Source organism: Misgurnus anguillicaudatus, chromosome 12 (assembly GCF_027580225.2).
Source record: "Misgurnus anguillicaudatus chromosome 12, ASM2758022v2, whole genome shotgun sequence".
In the NCBI taxonomy this organism is placed as follows: Eukaryota; Metazoa; Chordata; class Actinopteri; order Cypriniformes; family Cobitidae; genus Misgurnus; species Misgurnus anguillicaudatus.
In genome coordinates this window covers 18,675,799-18,688,249 of record NC_073348.2, presented here as the reverse complement: position 1 = coordinate 18,688,249, position 12,451 = coordinate 18,675,799, and the positions used below count along the sequence as shown (strand labels likewise).

The 12,451-nt window shown below is 39.4% G+C and overlaps 1 protein-coding gene across 5 annotated transcripts in view; it reads left to right on the top strand.

Moving 5' to 3' along the window:
* The window catches only part of LOC129447289 (uncharacterized), an 85,360-nt gene extending 73,324 nt beyond the window's left edge, over window positions 1-12,036 (top strand). For 3 of the 5 annotated variants that reach the window (XM_073874059.1, XM_073874060.1, XM_073874061.1), the window contains one exon: window positions 10,025-12,035. In XM_073874059.1, the coding sequence (XP_073730160.1) occupies window positions 10,025-11,079 (1,055 nt within the window). In that variant the 3' untranslated portion in view covers window positions 11,080-12,035. Of the gene's footprint in view, window positions 1-4,678; window positions 5,672-10,024 lie in introns of those variants that run through there. The other 2 variants (XM_055208953.2, XM_073874062.1) reach the window with 2 other exon arrangements.
* Window positions 12,037-12,451: the final 415 nt, after the last annotated feature.

Sequence of the window (12,451 nt, the reverse complement as noted above, 5' to 3'; positions counted from 1 at the left end):
TCTTAAGAACATCTTAATATACTAAAAATTCATCTTAAAATTCATACTTCTTAAGTACAAAATTAGTATGCGAAAATAAAGCACTTTAAGTACACTATGGAAGTGTACTACTTTTTCACCTGGGTAACTAAGGTCTAGTGCTGGATTAATCTAAACCCTGTCTGGAAGACCACCCCACTGAGTATAATAATTATTGCTTTATTTAATGTGTGGGCAGGCGCAAAACTGTAAACTATTTTAATTCCCTTACAATAGCTTATTGCAAATATCTTACTATTCGGGGACGTTTGTGGGCCATAAATACACTTTTGAGAATAAACCAGGGGTGTGTTCCAGAAAGCAGTTTTAACTTACCATCAGATTTACTGTGTACTCTCACTCAAACTGTGCTTCGCCTGTCAGGGGCGTGTCTAGAGGGGGGGCATGGGGTGGCACCGCCCCCCCTTGGAATATGATTGGCCCCCCCTGGTGCCCCCCCTCCAATCTCATTGGGCCAGCTAGATTTACAGTCAACCTGAAAATGCCCACCGCACCATTGGACCAGAGAGCTGTCAATCACTGTTTGATTTGAGACTCGCGCGAACGCGAAGACGAAGCGAGCACAGTAGTTGCGCGTTTTTAAAACAGGAGGAAAGAGACACCATGACACCCACCACACCATTGGACCAGTTGTCAGACACCCACCACACCATTGGACCAGTTGTCAATAGAGACAGAGCGCCGTTATGCAAATTTGGGGGCCACGCCCACCGGGGGTGAGGGGGATCCAGCCGTCTCCATTGAGTTTGTGTTGCGAGAAGCCGCCTCCTTGTCATTTCTGGCTTATAACAAAAAACTGAATAATGCCTAAAAGCTGCTGTGTGACAATATCTACAGCTAACAAGCCAAAAAACCCAGAAATAAGTTTTTATAAGCTGTCGAGCCGTAAAACCCAGCTTTTAAGGAGAATAAAGTGGATCGCCGACTACGTTTCCCCCTATTGGACGCAGTTCTATTAATAGAAGTACTATGAAAAGTTGCCTGTTTCCATTTCTGTGTCTTTAAACGCTCGTTTTTGGGGTCGACAGCTTATAAAAACTTATTTACAGATTAAACTTAAAAACAGATTAATACCTAAAAGCTGCTGTGTGACAAGGTGTACATCTAACAACCCAAAAAAACAAATACGTTTTTATAAGCTTTCAAATGTAAAAAAACGAGCGTTTAAAGACACAGAAATGGAAACAGGCAACTTTTCATAGTACTCCTATTAGTAAAACTGCGTCCAATAGGGGGAAACGTAGTCGGCGATCCACTTTATTCTCCTTAAAAGCTGGGTTTTACGGCTCGACAGCTTATAAAAACTTAGTTCTGGGTTCTTTGGCTTGTTAGCTGTACATATTGTCACACAGCAGCTTTTAGGCAGTATTCAGTTTTTTGTTATAAGCCAGAAATGACAAGGAGGCGGCTTCTCGCAATACAAAGTCAATGGAGACAGTTGGATTGCTTTCCCCCCCGGTGGGCGTGGTTTTCAGGTTATGACGCGCTGCGCTCTGTCTCTATCACTGTTTGATTTGAGACTCGCGCAAACGTGAAGACGAAGCGAGCACAGTAGTTGAGCGTGTTTAAAACAGGATGAAAGAGACACCACGACACCCACCGCACAGTTGGACCAGTTGTCAATCACTGTTTGATTTGAGACTCGTGCAAACGAGAAGAAGGAGGGCACCCCGCCACAGACTCAACACTGGCACAAATCAAATAGATTTTCCATGATTACCATTTACATTTTATTTTACTATTTAAACCGGCTTCATGTGCTTTTGCAAGCGTTCAGCAGCGCATCTCTCTCTCTCGCGTGCACGCTTCTCACTGCTGCGTGCGGAACCTCGACAGTGCCTCTCTGACACTGAGTGAAGGAGTTAAAAGTTGGCGGTGTTTTCCACCTGGGTTCCTCCGTTGTCTTTTCACGTAAAAGTTAACAGCCAACAGATCAGTGCTTTAAGTGGGCCGGAACGCGCCGGTACTCAGTACCGCCACTTCTAAAAATAGCTCTTGAGCGTACCACCACCTCTCCGTGCGCCCAGAACGTGCTTTTAGCGTACCGGAACGCTCATTTGCACATCTGTTTAAAAATCAGAGGTTTAATTTAATCCTTTGGCTGCGCTGCTGCTTTTCAGAGCGCCCTTAATGTACGCTTCCTAATTCGTCCCACCGAGAGCAGAGACTACATTACTCATACACCCTTGCGTTTACAAGTTAAAAGCGCATGCGTCCGTCAGTCAGTGTCAACGTGCTCTGGAGAGGTGTGTGTTTGTGTGTGAAACGCGCAAACATAGCTGCTCGGTTAAAATGAAAATACAATGAACACGTAATATGCCCTCCTTGTTTTAGACTCTGAGTAGTAAAAGAACACCTTCAGAATCAGAGGACTCGCTGACATCCCACCAAGTTAGAATGATAGCTGCAGGTCAGACGCAAGCCTTGTAGGTAGGCTACGTGATAATCTCCGCTGTCGCGGCTTTCAGTTTGGTTCCGCTCGACGCAACTTCGGATTTCCTCAGGCGATGTGCAGAAAACATTCTTGAAATTATAATATACATTTAGTTTAATTGCTAAACTACAAGTAAACGAAATTTCAATGAATTTGAACGACGTGCACTGTAGTTTTACCATCCGCAAAATGTAAAACAATGGGACAAAATAAATTACTTTAGAGTTTCAAATGGCCAGTATTTTGTTATTATTGACCCCATAGACATGGTTTTGGTGTCATTTTAAAGTTTTTTTCTAGCTCTTTCTATCTGAACAACTAGTTTTAGCATTTAACCATGCTGAAAATTTTACTTACATATCTACCTTTTGCACATTTTATTTATGTTCAAAAACTCTTTCTACAGTAGCTCTTTCTAATGGTATTTTTTCAAAATCCTTTTGCACATTTTATTTATGTTCAGTAGCTATTTCTAGCTCAAGCAAATACACAAATTTAAAAAAGGATTTATTATTTTTTACATGGTCGTCTTGACTGCTGAATACAAAACCCCTTAAATATAGGAGTCGAGTCAGCAAAAAAACTAAAAAAATTAGAGTACCGGCACCTCTTTTGGGCCACTTAAAGCACTGGTTCAAATGTAAAAAGTAGTACATAAATACATTAAAAAAAATACATTTTAGCATATTATAGTTCATATGTGTGTACTAAATAAAGAAATTTATTGCCATTTAGTGCAGAGATCAGCTCATCGGCATTTAAAATAACACACAAAAAAAGCACATTTTGCTCACACCTACAAAGTGGCAATTTTAACATGCTATAATAAATTATTCATATGGTATTTTGAGCTAAAATTTCACATATGTACTCTGGAGACACCAACGATTTATTTAACATCGTAAAAATGTTTTGTGAAATGCCCCCTTTAAATCCTCTCTCGGTCGTTTTGTGTATCTGACCTGTACCACTCGCTATCTTCGGAGCGGGTGCCCCTTTCCTTCTTTCACATAGTGGTATGATCCTAGTCTGTCCTCCCATGTGATTGGCCACGTGGTGTGCTCATCTAAATTAGAGTCCCGCCCCTGCCTCGGCTGAAGATTCGGCTCCTTGCTATTTGTATTGACTGATGTAGTGATGGGAGAAACGAAGCTTTTCGAAGCTTCGAATCAATTGAACCAATTGCTTCGAAAATTGAGTCAGTAGCCGTTTCTCAATACCAAGTACGCCAAACTCGGACTTGTGTCCTTCGTAGTTCGAACTTGCAAGTTCAGACTCGGAAGAACGAACATCTGGCGCGAAATGCATTCTGGGAAACTTCGCTGTCATAAGTCCACACAAGTCTCTTCTGATGCATCCTCGATAAAATGGGCGGATCTAGAACACATCCGGGGATTTTATGTGAACTTGGGCTTGATGCGAACTTTGAATTGGAACAGTACTTGGCCCGCGACTGATGACGTTTCACAAGTCCACATGAACGCAAGTACAGACAAGAACGCATATTGAGAAACGGCTAGTTTTTCCGAAGCAGTTCGAAACACCACACACGCTGGCGACCCCTGCTGGTCAAAATAGTGTAAAAGCAGATTTGTCCAAACATTTTACACTTTATTTTTTTTTACAAAATAATAGCAAGATTTGTATTAAAATATGTTAAAATTATTTAACTTAAAGGGGGGGTTTAATGGTATTTCAAGCATTCTGACTTATTAACACAGTTATAGAGTTGTTTCCTCATGCTAAACGTAGGCAAAGTGTCAAAAATGCAGTTGGGCGTGTTTCAGAGTATTTCTGTGCCGAATGCACTTCGCCAGGGTTCGTACAAGTTTCGGCTAATTTTTTTCGATTACGGTTCTAACTGACGTTTCAGGGGTTTTCGATACGTATCACTTCTTTATATGGGCTTCCGCCGGAAAACTTCCCCCGGAAAACCCCGCCCAGCCGTCAGTCAGCGGGAGCCGCTAGAGCTTGCTAACAGCTTATCACGCCACTCAGCTTTGTTTAATTTCAAAAGTCAACAATGGCACAACAAGAAGTGTGTTTTTGGATGTAAGGAGAAGACATCCAGCCTCATGGAAACAATGGATATAGTTTATTATCCGGATTAGCAGCGGAGTTTTGCGTGTGTGTTTGATGCGGTGGATTTTCAGAACCGGGTCATGACGAGTTACACGTGGTAAGTAAGACTTCTGCCTTATGTTGGAAATAGGCGCGTGTATATTATATAAATGACACGAACATGTAGTGAATCATACGTTATAAGTGTTGTATAGTGTTGCATGACTCGTACTCGCTCCTCCCGTGTTATAACTCCTCCTTCTTCATTTTTTCGTACGTTATCGGAAAGATTCGTTAAAGCTAATATTTCTTTTATAAATCTGATTAAACTAAAGACTCTTCAGAGATATAAAGGATGTCATACTACTCTATAGGTACTCCAGATTGATATCAGAAATGCAGAAACAGCGTGTGTTACGTGAGCTTTAAGTGTATTCTGTGTTTTAGTTTTATTTAGGGCAAACAAATCATTAAAACTAACTACCCTTTTAATTATGCACATTTTTGTCATTAAATCTGTCTATAAACAAAAAGTAGACAAAATGGCAGTGTTATAAGTCAGAAGGATAAATGTTTTATGAACTTTGCATAATAAAACTGACCCGAGTTTACCTAAACATATTAGACACCGGTCATGTGATCAGCTCCCCCTAGCGGTGAACCATCGGATTTTCGAAACGTTTCGAAACAGTTATGACGTAATGAAGCCTCGTTTGCTAAAATCACGTGACTTTGGCCAGTTTGAAACAAGCTCCGAACCACTGATTCGAAACAAAAACAAAGCTTTTTGGAATAGAGCAATGGAAGAGATATAGAGTCATTATTAAATTTATTAAAGAAATAGGGTTATATGGGATAATTTAGTGGTTTTTTTTTACTTAAGCATTTCCTTGTATATCGGTGACCACACTCCAGTTTAGTAGGTGGCGGTAGTGCACCATAAGCTGGTTTGCCAACAGCCATAAACTTGCAGCAGCAGAAGAAGAAGAAGATTCGAAACAAAAGATTTGTAAATGTTTCGAAGCCTCATGAAGCAGTGCTTGGTTCGAAAACGACCATCAAAAGACTGATGTCGACACGCATGGAGAAGGAGATCAAGTGAACTACGTCGGCATATCCGAATCTTCTTTAAAACAGGTTAGTGCATTAATGGGATGCCCACTCGGAATATAACGCTGTACAGTCAGTGGTGTAGTCTAGATTTTTATAGTAAGTACTGTGATTTTTTTTCCCGCTCACTCGTCCCAGCGCGTCACCCCACCACCACACTCACAGATTCATATTCATCTTCATAATTTGAGAGCATTCTGAAAGTGTACTCGTAAACACAACTAACTGAATGTGTTATCACCATGTCAGTCTATTATGCAAGAGAAGACTTTGAAAGCCAATGGCATTTACAGCCAGGGAAACGGGACTGATTTTTAAACTAGTTTAGTTTTAATCAACATCTAACTCAGGGCCACAATTTACTCAAATTTCATACATTGTTAACAATCTGTTCACCATGGCTAACACATGCATGAAAGGAGAAAAATGGTCCACTCTTTCAATAGCTATTATCTGACTACTATTGATAGCTAAACAGTAATTTAATGGTGTAAATGTTTTTAATTAATACGCATTTAAGATGACCATGAATTAACTCTCATTTGCATAGTCATTGATATTTAAAGCTTACTTTTTGCATATAATACAAGCAGTGTCTAATAGGCTTTTATTTAATTATTACAAGATTATCATGTAGCCTAATATTAGACACCAAAACCAAAGTGAAGAAAGTGCAAAGGGTCTGAACTGAACATCAACCCAGACATGAATTCCTTTACAGAAGTTTGAGGTCCTACACATAAAAATCTTGAACACATAAAAATAAACACAGAAGGAAAGTTTAACACTGTGAAGCACAACCAAACATGCTGGAAGAGAACTGAAGGCAGCTTGTAGATTATATGAAAAACATTATTTTAGTGCATGTGGATAATCTCTCTGGATAAAGTAATAAGCGTAGACATGTGCGTTGATATCTCAGCCCTGCGCCACTCGTTCACTTCTCTACATCGACTGTTTGTTTACAGTGTCGTGTGACCTACGTTCGACTTCATTTTGCACTTTAGAGAAAGCTTGCTGGTGTCAAAGTACTGAGAGAGCACCAAGCAAACTTAGGGGCCAATCACACCAAACGCGTTTTTGGTCACTTAAAGCAACACCAAAGAGGTTTTTTTTTACCTTAAAATAACGTTTCCAAAAAAGTTTCAGTGGTTCATCCACTCAAAACAGGGTGAATGGCACTTTCACATTGGCTTTGCAGCCCTCTATCAGCCAAAACGGCACTAAATAAGTTTCCAACCGTCGGGTAGTGGTCCTGTAGTTCGAGTGAAAACTACAAAAACTTGCTTTACGGCAGACCTACGATCCAATCAGAGCCAGCTATGCTGCAGTATTTACGATAGTGGTGATGAACAATTACTAACCTGTAGGGGAGCAAAGAGCAAAAACTCTTTAGTGTTGCTTTAAAAAAAGAGCAGTGCGGCGTGGCTTTCGATATTGCTAGGCAACCATTGAGTCAGCTGTCTTGTCAATCAAAGATTGAAGCGTGAGCGCTCTTTTGCTGTTAAAGGGACAGTAAGTAGGATTTACCCCCATCTAGTGGTGAAATTGTATTTTGTTTTCAAACAAATAGTGCTCTCTAGTGCCTCACTTTTCCAAATGTTCATTTCTAAATGTCCGTTTCAGCTGGTTTGGGTGTTCTGAACGAAAACGCGTTGTGGAAAAGCGTTGGTAGGTTAGTGCTTTTTGTCCCTCTTTGCTATTATAGTTTATCAATATGGCGGAACGACATGGAAGCATCATTGGACTTACCCATTCAATGTAAATAAAGAGGAGAAATTCTAAGCTTATAAAGAAAAGTCAGATCACTGGCAGAGGTCATTTGACACCAATAATGACATATTTATGAATAAATTGATTTTGATTAATAAAACACTTAAAATCCTACTTACAGTCCCTGTAACTGTCATATTAGCAGAAACTTTATGAAGAGGTTGCTTTCTCTGACCTTGATTGAGGGTGAGAGGTGCACAAAAGACCGGTTCTTCTCATTAGATATGGTTCTTCTGAGCAACAGTAAACTTCAGTCACCACAATGAAAGGCCCACCTCTCCCCTCATTTGATTGGACAATGGAAAGACGCAAATTACGTCAGGCGCTTTTCCGCTCTCAGCGCTCCTTCAAAAGCGTGTGCTGTGGTCGGCGGCAAAAAACAAAAGGCGTTCTACGCTCACAAGATCCTCGATGTGGCCACAGTAGGCAGGGCTTGACATTAACTTTTTGAGCAACTTGTCCTTCGGACAAGTAAATTTGTGTTTCACTTGTCCATGAACAAAAGTCACTTGTCCGGGTAAAGATTTATAATATAATGTATTTTTTGTGTTTTGCTAATCAGTGGCGGAGCAAGGGATTTTTCATAGGGGTGACCAGGCAGGGGCCAACAGTTACTCTGGTGCACATAAAATCTCTATCATCCAACCTTAAAATACTTTTAAGTATTATAGGTGTGTTAATAAGAATTGCTACAATACTTTAATTTTAATTAAAATGAATTGAGATTAACATACAATTTATAGTCATAATTCAACCTCATGTTTTTTAAACTATTTAATCAAATAATCATAATCAAATAATTTAATCAAATCATTTGGCTGCTTCTTGGTACTCTTTCTGAAGAATGATGCTATATCTGCTGCATTTCTCTTCATTTTTCCCACATTTCAATGATTGTAGAAAAGTGTCACCTTTAATAAATGGACTAATCCGGTCACCCCTGTTATTAAGTGCAAAATGGACTGTTCCGAACCTTTCCGCTAGAGAGTCTGCGCAGTGTCGGAGAATAGAGCAGGTGAATGATAACGGGAAAGGAGATCGGCTGAATAGTGTAAATAGTTATAGTTTAAATAAGCAGGATTGATTCAAATCAAAGGAGGTTTTGTGGACTGTGCGTCTGCGTGCATTATACAAACCACACATCTATGCACATTTAATAAAGTCAACGATTTGAATACTTTGAGTGAGACATACTTGTTCTAACCGGACAAACTGTAGCCTTCAACCAAACCCGGACTAACGTTAGCAATTAAAGCAAAATAATAGAAGATTTTTCAATGATTGTCTGACATTAAAACACTGAACATTACCATGTTCTAAAAAACTTATTAGAATAAATGTATCTAGATTATCTGTTATATATATAAAATCAATCTTAAACCTAGCATTTACGCTGTAATGTTTGTGTGGGATTTTTAATGTACAGTGACGAACTCTGTTCGATTCAAATCAGCTGTCGCGCAGCACACACACACAGGCACGCTAAAAGAGAGATTCTCGTTATAAAACAGATTCTTAAACAAGATTTTAAGCCTATTATGTGTTTTACCGAACGTTAGAAGAGATAAAATACGGACTTAAATCGGCTTTTTTGACAGTGAAGTCATTTATATTCACGCCGGAGCCTGAAGAAACATCACTCTCCGCGACTCCCGCCCCTCCGTGTTCGGCGATCAGGTTTAATGCGCGCACAGCTTGTTTAGTAACAATAACAGTACATGTAAACATGTGTGTCGGCGTGCCGCGCTCTCTGTTTAATATTCCGCTCTGTGTTTGCGCTGCATGTTCTGCTCTGTCGTTAACGGCACATAACGTGATTGAAATTTAACTTGTCCAGTCGGACAACTCATTTTCTCTTACACTTGTCCTACAAAAAATCCACTTGTCCCGGACAAGCGGACAAGCCTTAATGTCGAGCCCTGGTAGGCCTAGTCTGTTATTTATAAATGTGTATGTGGTGACAATTTGATTGATTATTGAATATTTCCTGACCAATTTTGCCAATGCTTTTTCTACAAATATACCCATGCGACTTACAACCAGGGTCACATATAATGTTACACATCAGATATTTTTCCCAACAGATAACCAAACATTCACTTAAGTCATACTAGATTATATCTACGTAAAACAGATAATCTTCTGTCAAAATGGTTTTTTTTAAAACCTTAATTGTGTGTGTATATCAAGGTTGTGCGCTCACAAGTCTGATTTGTCAGTTAGCACAAGAAAGATAATTTTCAAGTCTTGTCGCTCTTAATAACTCTTTTAACATTAATCAGGTCCAAAACTTTATCTCTCTCTATCTCTCTTGTTTTAAAACCGAAACCAAAGTCAGACGTGCATGTGGATGGACACATCTTTGTATTAGGTTAAGCATCTAGGATGCTACACCTCAGAAAACATACAAATACAGATCATTTGAAATGTTTAATAACTATTTCAAGAATTGGGGTCGCTAGGGAAGGGCTTACTTATTTATATGAAGACGTCAATTTCAACCAAAATCGACATTTATACTTTGTTCTGACTCATTTAGACAGCACAGGTCACTTATAAAGGCTCACAAATATCACACAAATAAACACTTGTTTTGTTTTATTTTAGACCAAATTGAACCAGAAGAATCATCAGCATCAGGATCTTCATATGATTCCATAATGGCAGAAAAATCTGATTGTTTGCAGATGAAAAACTCTTTTCCAAAAAGAAAGCAAAGAACAGCAGCCAGCAAATCCTTTACTTGCCATCATTGTGGAAAGGGGTTTAAAGGGAACAAATGCCTTGTGAAGCACATGAAAATCCACACTGAAGAAAAGATTTTTACCTGCCCTCAGTGTGAGAAAACTTACAAAAGCAGAGAAACACTTAAAAATCACATAAGAATTCACACCGGAGAGCGTCCATACGCATGTCTTCAGTGTGGAAAGAGTTTCACAAACACATATTTTCTAAAGGTCCACATGGAAATTCACACTGGAAAGAATCCATGCACATGTCTTCAGTGTGGAAAGAGTTACAAAAACACAAGTAATCTAAACGCCCACATGATGATTCACACTGGAAACAGCCCACACCATTGTCATCAGTGTGGAAAGAGTTTCAGACGCGGTACTCATCTTAAGGACCACATTAGAATTCACACCGGAGAGAATCCATACACATGTCTTCAGTGTGGAAAGAGTTTCACAAACAAATCTACTCTACGGGTCCACATGAGAATTCACACTGAAAAACGACTTTACCCATGTCTTCAGTGTGGAAAAAGTTTCAAACACAGAAATAGTCTTGTGGAACACACGAGAATTCACACTGGAGAGCGTCCATACGTATGTCATCAGTGTGGAAAGAGTTTCAGACAAAAATCTATTCTAATTGTCCACATGAGAATTCACACTGGAAAGCGTGCATACCCATGTCTTCAGTGTGGAAAGAGTTTTATAAACACAAGTAATCTAAACGCCCACATGAGAGTTCACACCGGAGAGCGTCCATACAAATGCCTTCAGTGTGGAAAGAGTTTCACACACAGTGGTCGTCTTGAGGACCACATGAGAGTTCACACTGGAGAGCGTCCATACTCATGTCTTCAGTGTGAAAAGAGTTTTAAACATAGACATAGTCTTAAAACCCACATGAGAAATCACACTGGAGAGCATTAAGGGGCCGTTCACATGTCGCGCCTAAAACGCTTGGAACGCTTGGAGCTGGCTACCCTGTGCATTACCATGGAAGTCCTGGTGGAATTTGAGGGAAGCCCCACCTACACTCCTGCCGTTTGGTGTGAGCTGCTGCTGAACTGTGGACAATTTGACTTTTTCCATGATGTGTTCTCCTGCTGCAACCTCTGCTGGTCCCCCCCAGCTGTCAGACTGGGGAGCGTTAAAATCTCTGCGAAACGGAAGTCGTGATCAACTTTACTTCTGTGTTTCCGAGTGAAACAGAATATGACATGAGAAATAGCAGGGGGCGTGGCTTGTTTTCACTTTGCTTTGATTGGATATGAAAGTCGTTTTTTTTTTCCAGAAATGGAACTTGCAGCAGACTGACAGTTGGAGGGGCAGAGTAAATAGATGCTCCCGTCCAAACTATTTAGCTGAAACTTCATCTGATAAATTGTGTATAATAAACACTGCAGTTTCACTTTAGAGAATAAAACTTTTTTTTATTTCATTGGGACTTTAAGGTAGGGCTGCACGATAAATCGCATGTGAACCATAGCTGGTTCCTTGATTAGTAATAAATCGCCATCAGCTGCTTTTAGATGGAGCGGCATTTGCTACACGGAGCCGTGGTTCGCTGACGATGGGGGAGGTGTCGCATTCATAATCATGCATGAATCCTACGATTATGAATGCGATACTTCTGCTCTTGTCTGTGAGCTGCGGCTCTGTGTGGGTGATTCTCACAAAACCATTGAAACACCACGGCACTAATGATTTTAGCTTTAAAATGTGTAATATAGTAACATTAAAAAGCATCAGAATTAACACAATAATGTGTTCTACCTTGCACAATGTGTGATTTCAACATAAGAATTTATAATTGTAAATTTTATCCCATTTTCTGCTGAAATTCTCATTACCGCAATGTGTCCGGCTGTGTTTGAACATGCGTTATGTTGTAATTTAATCAAATAAACACAAAAATATTAAGAAAAAAAAAAGGATGTTTTGCTAGACTACTTTAGATGACAGTTTATTATTATACATGAATATTCAGTAAATATTTTTTATATTTACTGAATATTCATGCATAATATTAATGAAGAAAAATTAGGAAAATGATGTGTCCATGCCTGATGTTCTCATCCTCCGTAACACTTTTTGAGAACAGTTTAAGCACACATACAGAATTTTAATAAAGTTTGATTTTGAGTGACCAAGCACATGGACCAGTTACTTCAAGATGGCTACCAGGTAAGATCATTTTTTTACAGTTAATTTGAAATATTGTCTTGTCAGAATGCTTACACGACATTTTGATTATCATTACCATAACAGATGCTTATTAAATGTTAATTTAATTAATAGA